General features: G+C 40.3%; 1 protein-coding gene across 1 annotated transcript in view; it reads right to left on the bottom strand.

Annotated features, from left to right (window-relative positions):
- F7 (coagulation factor VII) overlaps positions 1-22,949 on the bottom strand; it is a 33,417-nt gene extending 10,468 nt beyond the window's left edge. The window contains exons 1-5 of the mRNA XM_089693562.1: positions 22,796-22,949; positions 16,405-16,568; positions 12,102-12,126; positions 11,909-12,022; positions 710-850 (exon numbers count right to left, since the gene is read on the bottom strand). Coding sequence (XP_089549688.1) covers positions 710-850; positions 11,909-12,022; positions 12,102-12,126; positions 16,405-16,568; positions 22,796-22,868 — 517 coding nt within the window. The 5' untranslated portion in view covers positions 22,869-22,949. The remainder of the gene's footprint in view (positions 1-709; positions 851-11,908; positions 12,023-12,101; positions 12,127-16,404; positions 16,569-22,795) is intronic.
- Positions 22,950-23,200: the final 251 nt, after the last annotated feature.

Raw genomic sequence — 23,200 nt, forward strand, 5'->3', positions numbered from 1 at the left:
AGTCAATAATATAGTTTTTTTTCCTCAAAATTTTCCGACTTTTTTTTTTATAGTGCAAAAAATAAAAAACATACAATTGAAAAAATACCACTGAAAGATGGCTAAATTCATGGGAAAATAAGGGCGTAAATTTCATTTAGGTGCAGTGTTGCATGACCGCAAAATTGTCAAAGTAAAGCAGCGCCGTAACACAAAAAATGGCCTGGTCAGGAAGGGGGTTAAATCCTCAGGAGGGCAAGTGGTTAGTAGTTGACAAAAAAGTATATCTTTGTGTTTTTTCTCAGTCTGATTGTATCCTAGAGCATGTCAGGATCTATCTGGTGTATTTTCACTCTGGCTCCCTCTATATCAGTGGTTCTCAACCTTCCTAATGCCGCGACCCTTTAATACAGTTCCTCATGTTGTGGTGACCCCCAACCATAAAATTATTTACCCAGTAATTATAATTCATGAGTGTCCTTTTACCTCCAATACTGCTGCTTTCAACACAGTAGCTGCTTTTAACAGAGTAGCTGCTTTCAACACAGCAGCTGCTCTTTACACATCGGAAATATGTGTTTTCTGATGGTCTTAGGGGACCCCTGTGAAACGGTCGTTCGACCCCCAAAGGGGTCGCGACCCACAGGTTGAGAACCACTGCTCTATATGTAGGTGAGAATTTGAATGTTTCCTAGAGATTCTTTAAAAATGGCTGTGCTATATCACTCACCTGTAGGAATGCATGATATTCCATCTTCACCCAGAGCATAGCCTTCCATACACACACACTGTCGGCGCTCTTCCACAGAGCTATGACAGAACTGATCACATTGTCCATTATCATTTTCACACGTCATTAACTCCTCCACATCTGAGGAAATAAACATATTATCATACTTTGTTTATTGCTTTAAAGTTTCAATGACTCAAACATCCTATGCCAGGGACTGCTAGCAGAAGATACCAATTATTAGACATTAAACCCAAAAATGAATCTATCAGGTCAGTACTTACCTTACATGGCTAACACTTTGGAATGAGTTTCCACTTTGCTACAAAATATGTTGTGACCCTTAGAAGTACATGTTATCATGTCCCAATTCTTTATTTGGACCTTAAAGTGACACTAAATTTTAAATGTTAATGCATTTTCTGAAAGTAGGACCACATTTTTTCATCTTATTCTGCGCAATAATTTCCCATCAATTCTACAAATTCTTAAGGCATATTTTCACTTTTGCAGTTACGTTTGAGAAACCACTATACAAGGTGACAAATTAATTCCTGGAATGCTCACGGCATAGCACTATGGTGGTGAGTCACACAGCCATTCACATGCAAGTATGTTCTGACATGTTCTAACTTGCACTCACCTGGGTATCAGACCACTTGACTCAGTCTTTATGGAGTAGTAAAAGAAATAACACATATATGCGTTGCATTGTTGGAGGAAAATGAGTGGCAGGAATCTGGAGCAGCAGATAAACATCAAATTTTGTGTGAAAATTGCACAAAAGTGTGAGAGAAACTTTAGCTCTGTTACAACAGGTTTATGGTAAACATTCTATAAAGAAATCAAATGTTTTTGAAAGGCATAGGCAGTTTAAGGAGGGGTTGGAAGATGTCCACAATGACACAGTGGGTAGCCAAAACCACAAAGGATGGATGCAAAAGTAGACAGAGTGCAAACCCACGTACACTCAGATCGAAGATTGAATGTGCGAATGATGGCAGAAGAACTGAACATGAACTGGGAAACAGTGCGGCAGATTTTAAGGAAGGATTAGGGAATGAGAAAGATTTCCACAAATATGGAGCCTTGAATCTGGACAGAGGATTAGAAAGAATGTTGTCTTCAAATTTCATCTTATCTTTTTAAAAATGCATAGATGTTTTATATGGTTATTACTGGTCCATTCCAAGAATTAAATAGTCCCATCTCGTACAGTATGTTTGTTATGTGTTTCCCCATTTACACTGCATGCTTAAAAATAATAATAATATCAAAAAAGCCTTACCTTTCTAGGTGTTTTTTTGAGCAGACATGGGGGCAGACTGTAAGTTACTCTGAACAATTTGAAAGTGAAAGTAGAGGGCACATACAACACAGAACCCAAGCCCTGAGATCTTCAAAGCTTTATTTGGACAGATCATGTTCCAATATAGTGTGATGGACATGGTAAAATGCCTATTTGGTTTCTTGTTGAATATATACATATTTCTATACATTTTATACATATCTACTTTTATATTTTTATATTTCTAAATGTTTTGTATGAATATACAGTATATATGTGTTGTGTGTATATTTTTTTTTTATTGCTGGGCTTTTTGGTACTTTAAGAAATCCTTGCTCAAGAAATGTCTGCTCAGCAACCCCTCCCATCGAGTGAACTTGAGAACAATGGAATATTTCTTTTCAGAGATAAGAAGTAGAAGATTACTCCTATATTCTGAAAGGAGATTGTTTTCGTGTAAAGTGACCACTCAAAGACTAATATAAAACTTATGCGGCTCTCACGTGATGTTTGCATCATCTTGCATATATAAGCTCACTTTCTCATTATAATAAACTAGAAGTGTTCATAGACTGAACTTATGTGTGTCAGCGTGAGTCTCTTCCAGTGTGCACACATTCCAAAGCTAGCAAGATTAATTAGGACAGGAGCAGATAATCACCGGACTCTTAGTCCACACTAAATCAATAGTTTACAATTAATAATGAGATCTGCCAGCAAATTACAGACAGAATTACTAGTGGCAAATATTAAAGTGGTTGTAAATTCTCCACAGTAAACACCCATGATAGGTTCACTTATGGGGCAATAGTAATGGCAGCAATAATCTCTAAATACCTTTACCCAGCAGTGCTTCTGTGCAGTCACATGGTTTTCTCTGATCTTACTCAAAAGCAGAGGGACTCCAGTGGGAGGGGCTTACATTCCTCTGCTGGTTTAGTTTCAGTTTCAGAAGGGGAGGCGCAGGGATAGGAGGGGTTTCACACAGACCACGGAAATGACAGGAAGGGAGGGGGAAAGAGGGAGATACAGATGGTGCAGTGAGAGCAGGAAGACAGCAAGTCCTTTCCTGCGTGCCTTATGCCTGGGCGGCATCCGTACCTTCGTGCCTGATGCCTGGGCGGCATCCTTTCCTGCGTGTTTGATGCCTGGGTGGCATCCATTCCAATGTGCCTGATGCCTGGGCGGCATCCGTTCCTGCGTGCCTGATGCCTGGGCGGCATCCGTACCTGCATGCCTGATGCCTGGGTCACATCCATGCATGCGTGCTTGATGCGTGGGCCACATCCGTACATGCGTGCCTGTTGCCTGGGCCGCATTTGTACATGCATACTGAAATGCATACTAACATAAACTGCATACCTACGCTTGCATAAACTGCATAAATTGTGTACTTACATGCATACTTGTGTGAACTGGGTAATGGTATAATTTGCATACTTACGCCTGTGTACCTGCATAGCTGCATGCTTGCTTGCCTATGTGATCACATAACTGTAGACTAAGATGGCTATGGGTATTCAGTTGTGTTCAAAATAACAGCAGTCAGACATCACTAACCTGATCAATCACTGTTTTTGGTAGAAATGATATATCTACATGGCAAATAATTTACAAGCAGGTGTAGTAGAGTAATAGAAATCCAACAGACCCAACAGTCATGACATGCATGCTGCTGATTCTGTGTAATTGAATCACTAATTGAAAGGGGCATGTTCAAAATAATAGCAGTGTGGAGTTCTATTAGTGAGGTCATTCATTCTTTGAAAAACAGGTTGCAATTATTGCCCTTATTTAAGGAAGGAAGGCAGAAAATGTTGTACATGCTGGTTACAGTGCATTTCTCTCTGAAATTTTGAGGAAAATGGGTCATTCCAGACATTGTTCAGAAGAACAGCGTACCTTGATTAAAAAGTTGATTGGAGAGGGGAAAACATATAAAGAAGTACAGAAAATGATAGGCTGCTCAGCTAAAATGATCGCAAATGCTTTAAAATGGCAACCAAAACCTGAAAAACGTGGAAGAAAGCGAACAAATACCATTCGAATGGATAGAAGAATAGCCAAAATGGCAAGGACTCAGCCAACAATCAGCTCCAGGAAGATCAAACAAGGTGTAAAGTTACCTGTGAGTACTGTTACAATTAGAAGATGCCTATGTGAAGCCAAGCTATCTGCAAGAAGCCCCTGCAAAGTCCCACTGTTGAAAAAAAGACATGTGCTGAAGAGGTTACAATTTGCCAAAGAGCACATTGACTGGCCTAAAGAGAAATGGTGCAACATTTTGTGGACTGATGAAAGTAAGATTGTTCTTTTTGGGTCTAGTGGCCGGAGACAGTTTGTCAGACGACCCCCAAACACTGAATTCAAGCCACAGTACACTGTGAAGACAGTGAAGCATGGTGGTGCAAGCATCATGATATGGGGATGTTTCTCATACTACGGTGTTGGGCCTATTTATCGCATACCAGGGATCATGGATGAGTTTGAATACATCAGAATACTTGAAGAGGTCATGCTGCCTTATGCTGAAGAGGAAATGCCATTGAAATGGGTGTTCCAACAAGACAACGACCCCAAACACACCAGTAAACGTTCAACATCTTGGTTCCAGACCAACAAGACTGACGTTATGGAGTGGCCAGCCCAATCCCCGGATCTTAATCCAATAGAAAACTTGTGGGGTGACATCAAAAATGCAGTTTCTGAGGAAAAACCAAGAAATAGAGAAGAATTGTGGAATGTAGTCCAATCATCCTGGGCTGGAATACCTGTTCACAGGTGCCAGAAGTTGGTTGACTCCATGCAACACAGATGTACAGCAGTTCTCAGAAACTTATAAAACTAAATACTAATTAAGTGATTCAAAGGAAAGCAAAATCTTCAAACATTTTTCAGTTTATATAGTGAATGTTTGAGTTTGTAAAGAAGAATACAAACACTGCTATTTTTTTGAACAGTCTAATATTCACTTTTCTTCAATTGTTTTAGAAGAACAACACAAATTTGATATATTTTCCTTCATGTTTTGATTTGGAATAGAATGTGTAGTATTCCCAATGCATTTGTGTGTATGGAAATAAAAGCTGTTAGAAGGATTTTGAGCTTTATTCACTTTTTTCAACACACTATTATTTTGAACACAACTGTATATCCATGCGGGACTGCATAGGTAGGTGACAATATAGTTGCTGTCCTTTTTTACTTAAAGGGTCCCCAAAGAGGTAGCCAGCAGAGAGGCAGGTACACTGCCCTCAGGTCCATTGGACTCAAGGGGAGGGGGTAATCTGGCGGTGTTTGCATTTCACAATAAACCAGTGAGATTTTTGTGGGGTACAGATTAGAATTTTGGGTCTTCCCCCTTCCCTGGTTTCTAAAATCAAATGTACCGATGAATCCAGAGAAGAGAAGAACTTTGTTACAGGCAGCCGATTGCCTATTGTCTCAGGGGGCGATCGCAAAGGTTCCAGTGGACAAAAGGTGTTCAGGGGTTTTATTCAAACCTGTTCACAGTCCCAAAGCCAAATGGGGATGGAAGACCCATTTTGGACATTAAGGGGCTGAATAAGTTTCTAAATGTCAATTCTTTTCGTATGCAATTGGTTTGTTCCTCTTTACAGGAAGATTTTTTTTAGCGTCTATAGACATCAAAGACGCATACCTACATGTGCTGATATTCATTCCAGTCCATAGCACTACCATGTGGGCTGGCCATGGCTCCCAGGAGTTTACACAAAAATTCTTGCGCGGACATAGTGAGAGGGCAGTAGACGAGCTGTGGCCCCTGCCGTGTTGGGCAGGCGGTCTCAAGGTCCTATATTGCACCTATCTTTACGGTCGCTAAATTTGATTGCATTGCTATTGAAACCCAGATCTTAAAAGATAGGGGAGTATCAAATTCTGTCATCCCTATCATGTTGGGGGCTAGAAAGGTAGTCTCTAGGAACATTTATTACAGAACTTGGAAGGCTTACATTTCCTGGTCTGAGGTCCGGAAATGGCACCCACGAAAGTATGGTAGGATTCTGTTGTTTCTTCAAACAGGACTGGAGAAGAAATTGGCTGTTGGTAACATTAAGGGCCAGCTTTCAGCATTAGCCATTTTTTCCAAAGGTCCATTGCGTCTCACTCTTCGGTTTGCACTTTTTTACAGGGAGTAATGCATATTGCTCCTCCTCTAAGGTTAACTTTGTGTCCTTGGGACCTGAACTTGGTTTTGGAGGTTTTGCAAAAACCACCATTTGAACCTATTAGAGAGATTCCATTGGTCCTGTGGACTTATAAGGTTTTATTTCTAGTGGCAATCACTTCTGCAAGAAGAGTGTGAAAACTGGCAGATTTTTCTTGCAAAGAACCATTGCTGGTTTTGCATCATAAGGTGGTGTTGCAACCTCAACCGACTTTTTTTTTACCAAAGCTGGTTTTTAGTTTTCATCACAATCAGGACATCGTTCTGCCTTCATTCTTTCATTCTTCATTTCTTTCAGTCAGCAAGAGAAAGATCTGTGCATACCTTGGATGTGGTACTGTAAGGGTCTTCTTGAAGGGGTCGGCACAGGTCAGGAGGTCAGATGCTCTGTTTGGGCTGCCAGAGGGGCCTAGGAAGGGGCAGGTAGCATCCAAGGCAACTATTTCACATTGGATCAGCCAATTGATCATTCAAGCCTAGGGTTTGAAAGGTAAGGTCCCACCCTTTTGGGTGAAGGCACACTTTACCAGGAGTGTGGGGGCATCTTGGGCAATCCGCCATCAGGTATCAGTGGCTCAGGTTTGCAAGACTACTACATGGTCTTCGGTTCACACATTCTGAGACGGTCTTGAGGGATTATTGATGGTGGTTATCATGGTTTCATCCTTCACTCAAATTTCTTTATTGCTTTGGGACTTCCCACATAGTAATGGATAGCCTGTTCAGTGTCCTGTGATGTACAATATAGAAAACTGGATTTTTTCTACATACTTACTTGTAAAATCCATTTCTTGGAGTACATTACAGGATACGAGGTCCCTCCCCTCTTTCTGGAATTTCATTGCTTGCTACAAAAACTGAAGTACTTCCTGTGTAGGAGGGGTTATATAAGGGAGGACTTCCTCTCTGATTGGTTGGCCAGTGTCCACTCACCTATAGGTGGCATATAGCCTGCTCTGCGTCCCGTGATGTACTCCAAGAAATGTATTTTACACTTAAGTATGTAGAAAAAATCCAGTTTTCGTTTATAATGCAAAAAATAAAAACCCAGTGGTGATTAAATACCACCAAAAGAAAGTTATATTTGTGTGAAATAAAAATGATAAAAATTTCATATGGGCACAGTATTGCATGACCGCTCAATTCTCATTCAAAGTGCAACAGCACTGAAAGCTGAAAATTGGCCTGGGCAGGAAGTGGGCAAACGTGCCCAGTAGGCAAGTGTTTAACAAAGAGGAGCAGGGATGTAAAAGTGACCATGCTATAATGCATCAGCAGTCATGATAAACGTGGTCAGTGTAAATAGGAGGAGGAACACAGGAACAGGCAGAATCAACTAGGTATTGTACAACATAGAAAGAGACAATTGACATGGCAAAAGCACTGTGCTATACCTTGTGTCTTAAGGGATAGGAACAGTAATTTTTTTTTTGTAGGGTTACAACCACTACCCTGACCCTCCATAACACGATATAGCAGGGGAAAACTGTTATGTTATCTCAATTAGGCTGCAAAAGTGAAAATACACTTTAAGCATTCAGTGTGTGGTTACACTTGTTGTGTAAATATATAATGATTGCCCAACGGATCAAATTCAAAATGCTTACACTGATGTACAAAGCTGTCCATAATACTGCCCCAAACTACATCACCGACCTAATATCCAAATACCACCCAAAACGCACTCTCCGCTACTCACAAGACCTCCTTCTCTCTAGTTCCCTGGTCTCCTCCTCCCATGCCCGCCTCCAGGACTTCTCCAGGGCATCACTCATCCTCTGGAACTCCCTACCCCAATCCATCAGACTATCACCTACTCTCCTCTCCTCTCCTTTAGGCACACCCTGAAAACCCACCTCTTCAGGGAAGCCTACCCCGCCCCCTGCTAATTGCCGATCTCCTTCACTCTTCCTACCACTCCATCCCCCACAGCTTTTCCTCCTGTACCACTATCCCCCCCCTCCTAGATTGTAAGCTCCAAGGAGCAGGGTCCTTGAACCCCTCGTGTATTGCATTGTATTGTTATTGTACTGTCTCATGTATTGTCTCTCATTGTAATGTACAGCGCTGAGCGAACTATTTGCGCTTTATAAATACTGTATAATAATGATACAATGCATAGTCATGGTTAATGTTCATATTACTGTGAATTGAGAATTTCTATAGTTAATTTACTTAAGCCATTGTTTATTAGTTTTCAGTATAGTTGGTTTAGATACTGCCATGCTGTGGTCATTTTGGTTATTGCACCATGTTTTTCTGTCTTCCATCCTGTGTCACTTGTGATGTATTTTCTTTTCACTCTGTCTTTAACCACTTGCCATCCTGAGGATTTACTATTTCAACTGATAATTGTGAGGTCATGCAATGCTGTACCCAAACAAAACTTACATCCTTTTTTCACACAAATAGAGCTTTCTTTCTGTGGTATTTGATCACCTGTGCGCTTTTTATTTTTCACGCTATAAACAAAAAAAGACCAAATATTTTGAAGAAAAACAATATTTTTTACTTTTGGCTATAAAAAATATATAGTAAACTCAAAGTTAGTCATACATTTAGGCCAAAATAAAAAATAAATTAACAATAATTAAAAACGTGTGCGAACGTTGACCCTGTGTCGGTATGCAAACAGCAGTTGCACCATGCATGTGAGGTATCACCTCACCACAAACGTCAGATCAAGGGCAGTGATTCTAGCACTAGACCTCTGTAAATCTAAAATGGTAGCTTGTAAAGGCTTTTAAAGTGTTGCCTATGGATATTAAAAATGTATGCAGATTGTCGCCATTGCACAGGGCATGCGCAGTTTTAAAGCATGTCATGTTTGTTATCTATTTACTCGGCATACCATCATCTTTTATATCTTACCAAATAATTGGCCAATATATTGTGTTTTTGTGCATTAAAAGTAAAAAAAGTGTATTTTTTAAAATTTGCATTTCAAAAATCGCTGTGCGAGTACTCTGTGACATAAAAAGTTGTAGCACCCACCATTTTATTCACTAGGGCGTCTGCTTTAAAAAATATATATAATGTTTGGGGGTTCAAAGTAATTTCCTAGCAAAAATACTGATTTTTTTTTTATTTTTTTGAGTGATGCGTGGCATAAACTTCTGATGCTGGGCATAAAATGCCCCCACCCCCCAAAACGACCCCTTTTTTGAAAGTAGTCACCCCAAACTATTTTCTGAGAGGCATATTGAATCAGATGCTCTGTTTTTTTTACTACAAGTTTTTGGAAAATGACAAAAAAAAAGAAATTTTTTTTTTGTTACACAAAATTGTCACTTAAATGATTTAATGCTCACACATGCCATGGGTATATGTGGAATTACTCCCCAAAATACATTCCGCTACTTCTCCCGAGTATGGGGGTACCACATGTGAGAGACTTTTTGGCAGTATAGCCAAGTACAGGACCCCAAAATCCAATAAGCACCTTCAGGTTTTTAAAGGGCTTTATTCCTCATTACACTTCCTGACTACTTATCACAGCTTCGGAGGCCCTGAAATGCCAGGATAGCACCAACCCCCACCAAATGACCTATTTTTGGAAAGTAGACACCCCAAGGAATTTGATAAGAAGCATTGTTAGTATTTTGCAGATCTCGTTTGTTGCCACAAGTTATTGGAAAATAAAGAAAGGAAACAAAAACATATATTTTTTTCTTTTTTTATATTTCAAAACCTTGTGAGAAAAAATGAGATCTGCAAAATACTCACCATGCCTCTTTTTAAATTCCTTGGGGTGTCTACTTTCCAAAAAGGGGTCATGGGGGGGGGGGGGGGTTGGTGCTATCCTGGCATTTCAGGGCCTCCGAAGCTGAGAGAGGAAGTGAGGAAGTGAAATGAGGAAGTTACGCACCTTCAGGCTTTCAAAGTAGTCATTGGATTTCAGGCTCCTGTTTGTGGCTAGGCTCCCAAAAAGTCTCACACATGTGATATCCCCATACTCGGTAAACATAGCAGAATGTATTTTGGGGTGTAAATCCACTTATACCCATGGCGTGTGTGAGAAATATATCATTTAAATGACAACTTTGTGTAAAAAAAATATGTTTTTGTCATTTTCAAAAAACTTGTGGAAAAAAAATAAATCTTCAATGGACTCGATATGCCTCTCAGCAGATAGCTTAGGGTGTCTACTTTTCGAAAAGGGGTCATTTGGGGGTGTTTGTACTGTCCTGGTATTTTAGCACCTCAAGAAATGGGCAATCAGAAAGTAAAAGCTGTGTAAATTCTATTATCTATACCAGGGGTGGGCAACTGTGGCCCTCCAGCTGTTGTAGAACTATCCCATGAGGCATTGCAAAACTGACAGTTACAAGCATGACTCCCAAAGGCAGAGGCATGATGGGACTTGTAGTTCACCAACAGCTGGAGGGCCACAGTTGCCCACCCCTGATCTATACCATAGTTTGTAGATGCTATAACTTTCACACAAAGCAATCAATGTACACTTAATAAATCAAATTTTAATTGATTACTGTTGGTTTGTTACCTTGCCTTTTGTGCTAGTGGCTACCATATTATCTGTGCTCGCTTCATTTGTAATATATACTTATTGGGATTTTTTTAACCAAAGACATGTAGCAGAATACATTTTTGCCTAAATTTATGATGAAATTTGAGGTTTTTTATACTTTTTATGACAGAAATGAGAAAATATCGGGTTTTTAAAATTTTGTTTTCAAAAAATTTTGTTTATAGCACCAAAAATAAAAAGTGCACAGGTGATCAAATACCACTGAAAGAAAGCTCTATTTGTGTGAAAAAAAGGATGTAAATGTGATTTATTTACCATATTGCATGACCGTGCAATTGTCAGTTAAACTAGTGCAGCTCTGTATAGCAAAAAATGGAGTAAATTGCAGTATCTATACCATAGCTTGTAGACGATATAACTTTCACACAAAGCAAACAATATACATTTATTGGGATTTTTTTTACTAAAAACATGCAGCAGAATACATTTTGGCCTAAATGTATGACTAAATTTGAGTTTCCTATATAATTTTTATAGCCAAAAGTAAAAAATATAGTTTTTCTTCAAACTTTTGGTCTTTTTTTTGTTTATAGCAAGAAAACTAAAAAGAGCACAGGTGATCAAATACCACTGAAAGAAAGCTCTACTTGTGTGAAAAAAACCCCATAAATTTCGTTTGGGTACAGCATTGCATGACTGCGCAATTTCAGTTGAAAAAGTGCAGCGTCGAATAGCAAAAAGAGGCCTGGTCATTAAGGGGGGTAAATCCTCTGGAGGGCAAGTGGTTAATGTAACTTGTGCTTTGCCATCTTGTGGTCATTTTGGTTATTGCACCATCTTTTCTGTTTTCCATCCCGTGTTCCTCCTACTTGGGATGTATTTCCTTTTCACTCTGTCTTTATTGGACTGAATGTGGCTGCTAGTGTCTAAGCCACATATAATCTGCTCACATGTGTGAACACATTACCATGTTTTGAGTTGCAAATACTGTCTTTTCAATCATCTGCCACATCTTGTTGTCTGCTGTAACTTCTGCATGCAATAAAAATTTCCTTAGATGAGAAAAGGGTGTTGGTGAGTTCAGCTATACGATAAAGACTGTCTGCAGTGATTGTATCTGCTTATACAGGCCAGGCATAGAGGTCTCAGTATGGGATAAATCACTAATACAACAGTACACCAGTCAGAATATTCAGCATTAGCTATGGCCAGCATGTATAAAGAAAAGCTTACTTGTTTCACAGTTTCTACCCTCATAACCTTCTGGACAGGTGCAGACATATAACTGAAAATGGTCACTGCAGATACCTCCATTCAAGCAGGGGTTGGAGAGGCAGTCATCGGCATCTGTAAACAAACAATATATAATATTTGTCTATAATGACCCCTCCCCAACTTCCTATTAGAATGCTTTGTTTTAGCATACCTGTGTATGTCCTCCAAAATTCTCTCTAGCAGAAGAAAAAATAGTAACAAAATGTAACAATTATTTACTGGTCTAAACATATGAACAATTATTATAATTCAATTGAGCCCCACATTTATATCAACTAAATATATTCCAGTGGTATCAAAACATATACAGTGCACTATTCTTCCCACTAGTACCAATGATGGGACACTATTCTTCCAACTGACACCAACAACAGGACATCATTTTTCCCACTGGCACCAAAGATGGGGCACTATTGCTCTGACCAATAATGATGGACCACTATTCCTCCCACTGACACCAACAACAGGGCATCATTTTTCCCACTGGCACCAAAGATGGGGCACTATTTCTCCCATCAATACCAACTATTCCTACCACTGACACCAACAATGGTGCACTATCCTTCACACCAATTCAAATGATTGGGCACTATTCCTCCCACTGATACCAATGATGGGACTATTTTCTTCTTGCTAACATGAATGACGGGGCACTATTCCTCCTACTGGCACCAACAATAAGGCATTATTTGTCATACCAATACCAAGGATGGGGAACTATTCCTCCCACCAATACAAACTGGAAGGATTTGCACATCTTTTGTTTCAACACACCTGGAATGTATTTGGCTCAAAGCACACTAGGAGCAGACAAAAACACCAGAAAAACACTGGATAAAAAGCAATCATATGAGAGTTTTTTTTCCAGTATTTTTCCATTTTTCGGCTGACAATTTGCTGACATTTAGCAATGTATATCTGATTGTTAAGGAGCAGGTGACAAGCTGGTCAGCCGCATCCTTAACAACCAATTACTAATCAAGAATTGCCTGTGATTAAAATTTAAATACAAAAACAGTCTGGGGTTCCCCCCCCCCCCCAATCCATACCAAGCCCTTCAAGTCTTGCATGGATTTTAAGGGGAACCACACACCAAAATTTAAAAAAAAAAACTCATGGGATCCCTCCACAAGTAAGGGTCTGGTATGGGATTTGAGAGAACCCCCACACCAACATTTAAAAAAATGGCATGGGGGTCCCCCTCAAAATCCATACCAGACCCTTATCTGAGCATGCAGCCTGGCAGCCATTGTTCCCCTCCTGAACCATTCCAGGCCACATGCCCTCAAAATGGGGGGTGCTTTGGGGTAGGGCCCCCCAAAGCACCTTGTCCCCATGTTGATGGGGACAAGGGCCTCTATCCCACATCCCTGGGTAGTGGTTATGGGGGTTTGCAGGCAGGGGGCTTATGGGTATCTGGAAGACCCCTATAACAAGGGGGCCCACAGATCCCACCCTCCCCCATCTGAATGATTCATTCACCAAAAAAAGTGTCAAAAATAAATAAAAACACAGAGACAGTTTTGAGAAGTTGTTTATTGAAAAAAAAAACAATGTCCCCTGAAGTAGATCCAACATCAATCACGATAAACTCCACCACCGCCGACCTGGAAAAAAAAAAGCTCTGCACTTGTCGCTGGCTCCCACCGTCTGACAGCTCTTCTGCCTCCTGCCACAATAAAAAAAAAACTAAGGGGCAGGATCACCCATCAACATCACCTGGTGACCCTGCCTCCCTGTGGTGTGATTGACTGGGGCATGCTGGACCCCCACAACCATCGCCTAGGATTGTGGGGAAGAGGCCCTTGTCTTCACCAGTCCTCCATGTTGAGGGCACATGGCTGGGTATAATTCAGGAAGGGGGGGCTCACTTGTCCCCCCCTTTCCTGGCCTGCCAGGCTGCATGCTCGGATGTGGGTCTGGTAAGGATTGAGGGGGGGACCCCACACTTTTTTTTTTTTATTTTAGCCAGGGGTTTTACTTAAAATCCATACTAGACCCGGTGGATCTAGTATGGATTGGAGGGGAACTCCTGTGCCATTTTTTTAAATCAAATTTTAATTGCCAGCAATTCTTTTGTTTACATTTAGGTGTCAGCAGGGAAGCCTGCTGACAGCTGATGAGTCAACCATTGTTAAGGACATAGCGGATGGCTTGCCGGCCCAGTCCTTAGAAAAAGAAACACGCTGGAAACTGGCTCTTAGCAGAAATTAGCAACATTTAGGAGCATTCTGCATTTTTTCTGCCAGCAAATCGCTCCCAAAAATGCAAAAAAAGATTTTTTTCCGCTCCTAGAAGCTGAAGCTTCAAAAATGCTTCTGAACTGAAATACTGTAGTGTGCATGGGTACATAGGATAACACTATTTGCTTGCAGAAAAAAAAGTTAAAGTGTTACTAAACACACAACAGTAAAATCAGTCTGTATATGCAGTAAAGTGTTATACTCACTGTGGAACCTAAGGGGGTTAATTTTCTGCAAAAAGGATGTTTGATCCTGTAATGCCTATGAAATATGATGACCTTGGAACTTTTGTTTCTTGGGTAATTTTTACAATACAGCATCGTTTCCCAGATGCCAGGAGCATGAGAAATGACTGATGTCATTTCTCTAGGTCCAAGGAACAGAGTCACAACATATTACACTGCTTAAAGCAGATAAGAACTTGTTTGTGGGATTAAACATGTTCATGACATCTAGAAATGTTACATTAGATAAGAAAGTTTAGGGTAGATAAGAAGCTGCTTTGAAGCAAAAGAGTGATATTCTTAGATAACGCAGTGTAGTGGCTGGGCGTGACTCTGTTGTCTTCACGGAACCTTTCTGCTAGCTCCTCCTAGAGTGGGTGTGGTGCCTGCCTGCCTACTTTGGGGAAGCTGCCAGAAAAAGGGTTTAAAAACGTGGAGTTTAAGTGTAATCAATGGGAGCCTTCCTATGCAGACAAGGACGCTCTGATGCTGGGACTCTTGCCAAGGCTATATGGGCTCATCGTTTGGTCGCGTTTACGGCTTCCCCGTGACCCCCTGTGTATTATGGTTCCGAAGGGGTCTGTTGCTTCCCGTCTTCCCATAGCTTTGATAATGTATTAATTCTAATGCTGTCAAAAGATGCATCTATTTCATTCTGTAATGCTCACATTATTATTGGTGTTATTATGCAGATTGTAATGACTATAAGATATATCCTCCTGTGTGTCATGTGATATTAAAAGTGAAGGTTTTGACAGTGCAAGAATATTGCAGTTGGATGCTGTTATTTCTTGGAGTGCTGAGTGAATGTTATGATGTGCCAGGGCAGGTTTCATTTGGTAGAGGGTCTTTCATGTGATTAGAATAATTAATGGTGTAAATACTGGTTAAATGTACCTGTGTGTATATGACTTGCTTTTAGTTATTGCATCCAGCATTGCATTACAGATCCTGACTGCTCTGATCCTCCCCTTCTACTGTCCCCAATAAATCTCTCGATAGAACAGAGGCTTGGAGACAAACTGCACTTGCTTATTTTGGTGTGTATTGCTAGAGAATTTTTCTTTTCTTGGGAGAGTGCATGTGATCAGCACAGGGCCAATCAATGCTGTCCAGACAGAAGTCAGGGGTTCTGCATCCTCCTACAGCAGAATGAAAAACCTCCTACAAGCTTTAGCAAGTTCTCTGCCAGACACTGATATAAGTCACAAGACTGCTCTAACTGCTGATGAGAAAAGGTATTTAGCAGTTTATATTTACTAAAATAATTGCATTTCCATGTTCTGTGTACTGCAGGAGAACAGATATATTGAATGTAGGGTCCTGGGTTTAGTAACACTTTAAAATTAAGCCAGTGTGCATGGAGCCTTACACAGATTTAGAACCAGTTCACACTATTTAAATGCAGTCCAGATGCGTTCCGGATGCGTTTTTGCATTTGCGTTCTTGGTGCATTTTTGATGCATTTTTGACACATTCCAGTGCGTTTTGTATGCATTTGAGTTCATTTTTCCCCTTTTTTCTTCAATCTAAATAGAGGCGTGTGCTTTCCAGTGCGTTTTTAGTGCGTTCCGGTGCAGTTTTGATGCATTTTCCTGCGTTCCAGTACAGTTCTGTGCAGAAAATATGCAGCATGTTCTACTTTTGTTTCTGCAACTGGAACGCACTGGAACTACAAGCACTGATGTGAACTATGACGTTGACAACCATATAACCTACTTTCTGTGCGTTTTGGATACAGAAAAAAAGCAACTGAAGCACATGTAGTGTGAACTGGCTCTTAAACTGATAGTTCAATTGGGCTTTAAACAGACATCTCATTGTATAAAATTCTAATAAAAATAAATATAGCATTTCTTCTCTGTGGGCAGACCACAACCACCAATTCTTACAGCCTCCCATTTTTTTTGTTAATGGTACTTGTGTAATGTCATGAAATCTATGACCTAACATTATGGTCTCTTATTAGAGAAATGTATGTGATTACCAAACGTCGCTCATCCTTGAAAATTTCCCTGGCCTCTTCATATGAGCAGGTTTCTTCAATGCATTCCCGCTCCAAAGAGGGTGCCTTCCACTCCTCAAAAAAGGAGTTGGCTCTCCTCGTCCTACTCTTCAACACACTGGCCGCCTCTTTATTGTTTAGAAAAACTGCAAAGCAAATCGCATAAAACAACCAAAGAGATGGGTAAATATATATTGGTTCGAATACACTATAAGTGTTGCAAAAACAAGCATTTGCAAAACGCATCACTTTATACATTCAGAAATAATGCATTTGTTACGGGAATAATTAAAGGAAAACTAAAGGCAAAACTTTTTTCCATTAAAGTAAGTGAGGGAGGGTTTAACCTCTGTGTCCCAATGGGGAGGTTTCCCTTCACTTCCTGTCACATATCCAGAACAGGAAGTGAGCACAAATCCATGGTTGATACCAGAACTAGTGTCCCCATTGGAAGATTTCTACTCAATTCCTGTTCTGGTGACAACCCAAAATTTGTGATTTTCTTGTAAATTTCACTCTCAGTAATAACAGTAAACAGGACAGATAGAGAAGATGAATCTCTCTAATGGGGGCATAGACAGCAATAACAATCTGACAGGTGTTCACATCTGGAGGTGCTCTCCAATCTGTGAAAAACAAAAATTGTGCATTTAAATGTACTTTAAAGCTTGATTTTAGTCCCATCCCCAACCACCCACTGAGCTTTCCTATTGGTCATTTAATGTGATGGATAGCTTATTTGTCCAATAGAATGATTGGGAAGCAGAAGGTGCAGGACCAGACTTGGTATATTGTCACAACAGACTGATGGACAGACATTGATGAATTCATAGATAAGATTAGGCACTGTAGGTGATACAATCAATCTTAGCCACTCATGTATGAGCTCAGTATAGAAAAGGTAGCTTTATTGGTCTCCTTTGGCACTGATATGGATTAATTCAAGGCAAAAGTCACATGGCGAACCCTATGGTTAGCTCTGATGAAGAAGGGTCTCCCTTCAAAATGCGTCAACCTCACTTTGAGAGTCTACCCTCGTGGCATGACTCACACTGGCTCTACATTCCCTAGTTCCTTTGAGGATCTCTACTGCTTGTTTTACATCCTTGTTTGGGAGTATATACAGTTGCAAGAAAAAGTATGTGAACCCCTTGGGATTACGTGGAGTTTTGCATGAATTGGGCATAAAATGTGCTCTGAACGTCATCTAAGTCACAACAATAGAAGAACACAGTCTGCTGAACATAATGCTACACAAACATTAGATGTTGCCATGGTTTAATTGCACATAACATGTAAACATTCACAGTGCAGGGAGGAAAAAGTATGTGAACCTTTGGACTTAATAACTGGTTGACCCTCCTTTGGCAGCAATAACCTCAACCAAACGGTTCCCGTAGTTGCAGATCAGACCTGCACAACGATCTGGAGTAATTTTGGACCACTCCTCTTCACAAAACTGTTTCAGTGTAGCAATATTCTTGGGATGTCTGGTGTGAATCGCTCTCTTAAGGTCATGCCACAGCATTTCAATCGGGTTGAGGTCAGGACTCTGACTGGGCCACTCCAGAAGGCGTATTCTGTGCTGTTGCAGCCATTGTTTTGTTTAATTACTTGTATGCTTTGGGTCATTGTCCTGTTGCATCACCCATCCTCTGCGGAGCTTCAGTTGGCGGACAGATGGTCTTACGTTTTCCTGCAAAATGTCTTGATAAACTCTGGAATTCATTTTCCCATCAATGACAACAATCCGTCCAGGCCCTGAGGCAACAAAGCAGCCCCAAACCATGATGCTCCCTCCGCCATGTTTCACAGTGGGGATGAGGTTTTGATGTTGGTGTGCTGTGCCTTTTTTTCTCCACACATAGTGTTGTGTGTTCTTCCCAAACAACTCAATCTTGGTTTCATCTGTCCACAGTATATTTTGCCAGTAGTGCTGTGGAACATCCAGGTGCTCTTTTGCAAACTTCAAACGTGCTGCAATATTCTTTTTGGACGGGAATGGCTTCCTCCGTGGTGTCCTCCCATGTACTCCATTCTTGTTTAATGTTTTCTTTATTGTAGATGTGTCAACAAAAATGTTAGCATGTGCCAGAGATTTCTGTAGGTCTTTAGCTGACACTCTGGGATTCTTCTTTGCCTCATGCAGCATTCTGCGCTGTGCTCTTGCAGTCATTTTTACAGGATGATCACGCCTAGGGAGAGTAGCAACAGTGCTAAACTTTCTCCATTTGTAGACAGTCTGTCTTACCGTGGACACATGAACATCAAGGCTTTTGGAGATACTTTTGTAACCCTTTCCAGCTTCATGCAAGTCAACAATTCTTAATGGTAGGTCTTCTGAGAGCTCTTTTCTGCGAGGCATGGTTCACATCAGACAGTGCTTCTTGAAACCAGTAAACCCAAAACAGGTGTGTGTTTTTTAAGGGCAGGACAGCTGTCAGCAACACATCCAATATCATCACACTGATTGGAGTCAAGGTTGGCTCACTCCTGGCTCCAATTAGCTCTGGGAGAAGTCATTAAGCTAGGGCCTCACATACTTTTTCCTCCCTGCACTGTGAATGTTTACATGTTATGTGCAATTAAACCATGGCAACATCTAATGTTTGTGTAGTATTATGTTCAGCAGACTGTGTTCTTCTATTGTTGTGACTTTGATGACGTTCAGAGCACATTTTATGCCCAATTCATGCAAAACGCCACGTAATCCCAAGGGGTTCACATACTTTTTCTTGCAACTGTATATTTTGTTTATTAAAATCACAGAATTACTGAGATAATGTGCAAGGTTGGTGTGCTCTTTTTGCTTCACTTCACAGTATAGAAAAGAATCACCCCTTTTTATAATAATCACATTTTGTTCCTTTGCAGCCTGGAATGAAGACAGACACAGTTTTTGTTTTATCCAGTTATATTTACTGCAACATATAACATCCAAGTGAAAGATATAACACCAACATGTCAGAAAAAAAAATCAAAAACATCACTGAGTTGGAAAAAAGGATCACTTGTAAACTCAATCAAGTGTAACGTAGCTAATCACCTTCTCAATGGCAAACAAAGCCACCTGATTTTCAGCTGTGATCATTTTGATTAGCTCAGTATAAAAGAGCTTTCCTGGAGCATTTCAGTCCCTGATACTGCAACTGAAGCAAACAATCAACTATGGGTGGCAAGATCACTGGGATAAAGTTTTGGACAGGCACGAGTCAGGAGATGGATACAAAAACATTTCAAAGGCTTTATAAATGCCTAGAAGCACAGTGAAGTCTATTACTAAGAAGTGGAAGGTATTTGATACAACACAGACCCTCCCTGGATCAGGACATTGCTCCAAACTGGATGAAAGAGCCAGGAGGAAACTGGCTACTGAGACGCCTACAGCAACTCTTAAGCAGTTGCAGGAATGTATGACAAAGAGTGATTATTGTATTCATGTGGCAAAAATATCACAAATTCTCCACAAATGTGGCTTGTATGGGAGGGTTGCAAGAAAAATGCCAAATGCAGTCACCACTGAGCTTTGCCAAAACACACCATGAAGATTCTGAGGCCACAGGGAAAAAAGGTGTTATGGTCTGATGAGACTAAAATGGAATTATTTGGCCTCAACACTAAACGATATGTCTGGCAGAAATCCAATACAGCTCATCATCCAAATAACAGCATTTCTGCAGTAAAGCATGGAGGTGCTAATATCCTGTTATTGGAGTGTTTCCCTGCAGCTGGGACTGAGCACTTGTCAGGATAGAAGGAAAAATGGATGGGGCAAAATAGCGTCAATTACTTGAGGAAAATCTGCTGCCCTCAGAAAGTTAGCAATGTGAAGAATGTTTACCTTCCAACATGACAATGACCCAAAGCACAGTAGAAATGACCACACAGTGGTTGAAGGACGAAAAGGTAAATATCCTTGCATGGCCTAGTCAGAGCCCAGACTTAAACCTCATTGAAAATCTGTGGAATGGCTTGAAGACTGCAGTCCACAAATGGTCAAGTTTAACTGACCCTGAGTAGTTCAGTAAAGAAGAGTGGGCAAATATTGCAAAGTCTAGATGTGCAAAGTTAGTAGAGACATATCCCAAACAGACTAAAGGCTGGAATTAACTGCTTTCCCTGCACCCTATAGCAGATATACTGCTACAGAGCAGCTGGGGTGCGCAAAATCACATATACAGTATAGATGTGATTTTGCATTCTGGGTAGGGGGCGCCGTGAGCCGCGCACACGCCCTACCCCGCCATCATTGGCCGCCTCACCTGTCGATCACCGGGTGATTCCCCACAGGCACCCGGCAATCACCATGTGTCACAGACAGGGGAGAGACCTGTATGTAAACAATACAGATCTCTCCCTTGTCAGCTCCAGCACACTGCTTTGTATGGCTCTGCATAGCAGACAAAGCAGTGTACTTAAGTGTCAAGCACGCACACAGTTAACCCTTTGATTGCCCCAGATGTTATCCCCATCCTGCCCAGTATCATTGGTACAGTGTCAGTGCTTTTTATTAGCACTGATCATGTCTGGGGATGTCAGTGACAGTCAGTTCCCCCCAGTGTCAGAATGCCAACCACAGTCCCTCTATAAGTTGCTGATCGCCGCCATTACTAGTAAACAAAAAAAAAAATTCCAGTATCTATACTGCCATTTGTAGATGCTATAACTTTCACGTAAACCAATTAATTTACACGTATTGGGATTTTTGTTTTTAGCAAAGACATGTAGCAGAATACATTTTGGACTAAATTTATGACAAAATGTGCTTTTTTTAAATTTTTTTTACTGAACATGTTTAATAGCAAAAAGTCAAAAATATTGTTTTTATTTCAAAATTGGCATTTTTTATTTTATAGCGCAAAAAATGAAAAGCACACAGGCGATCAAATATCACAGAAAGAAAGCTCTATTTGTGGGGAAAAAAAAGAACATAAATTTAATTTGGGTGCAGTGTTGCATGACCGCGCAATTGTCCGTTAAAATAACGCAGTGCTGTATTGCAAAAAATGGCCTGGTCAGGAAGGGGGGTAAATCCAAGCGGTTAAAGCAAAAGGTGGTTCAACAAAATACTGACACAAGGGGGTGATCCTTTTTCCAACTCGGTGATTCTGTTTTTGAATTTGTTTACATTCTTTTTCTGACATGTTAGTGTTATATCTTTCACTTGGATGTCATAAGTTATAAATACAGCGGGATAAAACAAAAACTATGAGTCTTCATTTCAGGCTGTAAAGCAACAAAATGTGATTTAAGGGGGGGGGGGGGATTTGTTTCTGTACCCACTGTATTCGAGAAGCGGCAGTGACTCATGAAGCTTTTCACTGAATACCACCGAAATTCATAGTTTTCTTTAATCGAGTGACTGTTCACAGGTAAACAATGATGGGCAATGGAAGATTTGTATCCTGTTAGATGCAGCACTCATTCTTTTGTCTCCTTGAATTTCAGGGACCTAGTTACTGAAACACAGGGCTATAGGACAAAATGGTTGAAAAAGAGTTGCACAGACCTTCACCAACATCTTCCAAGGCTGCAAGTTAGGTGAACAAATATATTACATTGTTAGATGGCACAGTAGTGTCATGTCACAAAGTGGGGCAGAATCTGCAGCTGTTCATGTTTTAAAAGCCTTGATTGTGAACATAGTTTGACATTATACTGCATATGTTTGTGGGGAATCCTACTTTTTACACACAGTATGCATTCTTTGCTTTCAGTTTTGTAGTTCTGCACAATGGTTGTGCCCAACTGACCCTTTCACCTTAGTATTATTCTTAGATTAAAAAACCAAAGTGACTTATCGCGTAAAAGGTAGTTTGCACTGTCTAACAAAGGTAGCCAAAGAAGGCAGGAACCTGCATAGTTGTGTATTAAGTACTATCAAGAAAATATACTTCACCAAGCAATACAATAGTAGCTCAAAATATGTAGTAAACAGATTTCTTGGAAAATCTAGCTTTCCCATAAGTTGTGTTTCTGCTAAAAAAAAAAACACCATTTTTAAATTAGAAAGGTTGCAACACTCTTGCCATCTTTAAAGGTCCTCGGTCAGGGACAATAGCTGAAACTGAATGACTTGACTATCAGATGAGATACTATAAATATTTTTACATTTAAACTGTACATATATTTCATTTATAAAGAACTGTTTTGATGCTGGAGGTCAGGTTTGACTTTTTCAATTGGTTTTATTTCTCTGAAATTATTTGTACTGTAATAAATAGGTTTTTTTTCCCCCAACTACATATGCCACCATATACCACTATGTAGAATACTATATTAAATGTAGCAACTTTTTTTTTTTTATCAAATACAATACTAACATTCCTGTATTTAATTGACTAAATATCATTTACCACATTTTATTGCTTACCTGCAAATGTTAGAAGAGGAGTAAAGATGAAAATAAAGCAGAACAACAGGGTTTCCCTCTGCCCTAGCCCCATGATGGGGAAGGTTTTCCTCTCCTGGAGCTCTGTTTTCAGGAGAACATTGCTAGTACAAAGTCCATTGTTCAAAATTAGGAAATAGATGGAGGAGGGGATAGAATAACAAGGACAGCTGTTGGTATGTTCTGCCCTGCAGGTCCTGACTTGCTACACTGCTTTGATCTTTCCAATTGCACCACATTGGTTTGTGGTGGACTATCCTATCTCTAGTTTTTGTGCCTGTATTCTCCTTGGAATCTAGTGGATTTTGTGTAGATAGATAGAATACAACCATTGCACAGAAATTTCCACTTTATATTTGTCCAAGCATTTCTGTATTTTGTCAGCTG

This window comes from Staurois parvus, unplaced genomic scaffold, assembly GCF_062004578.1.
Source record: "Staurois parvus isolate SC_StPar_1 unplaced genomic scaffold, SC_StPar_1.0 ptg000634l, whole genome shotgun sequence".
Taxonomy (NCBI): Eukaryota; Metazoa; Chordata; class Amphibia; order Anura; family Ranidae; genus Staurois; species Staurois parvus.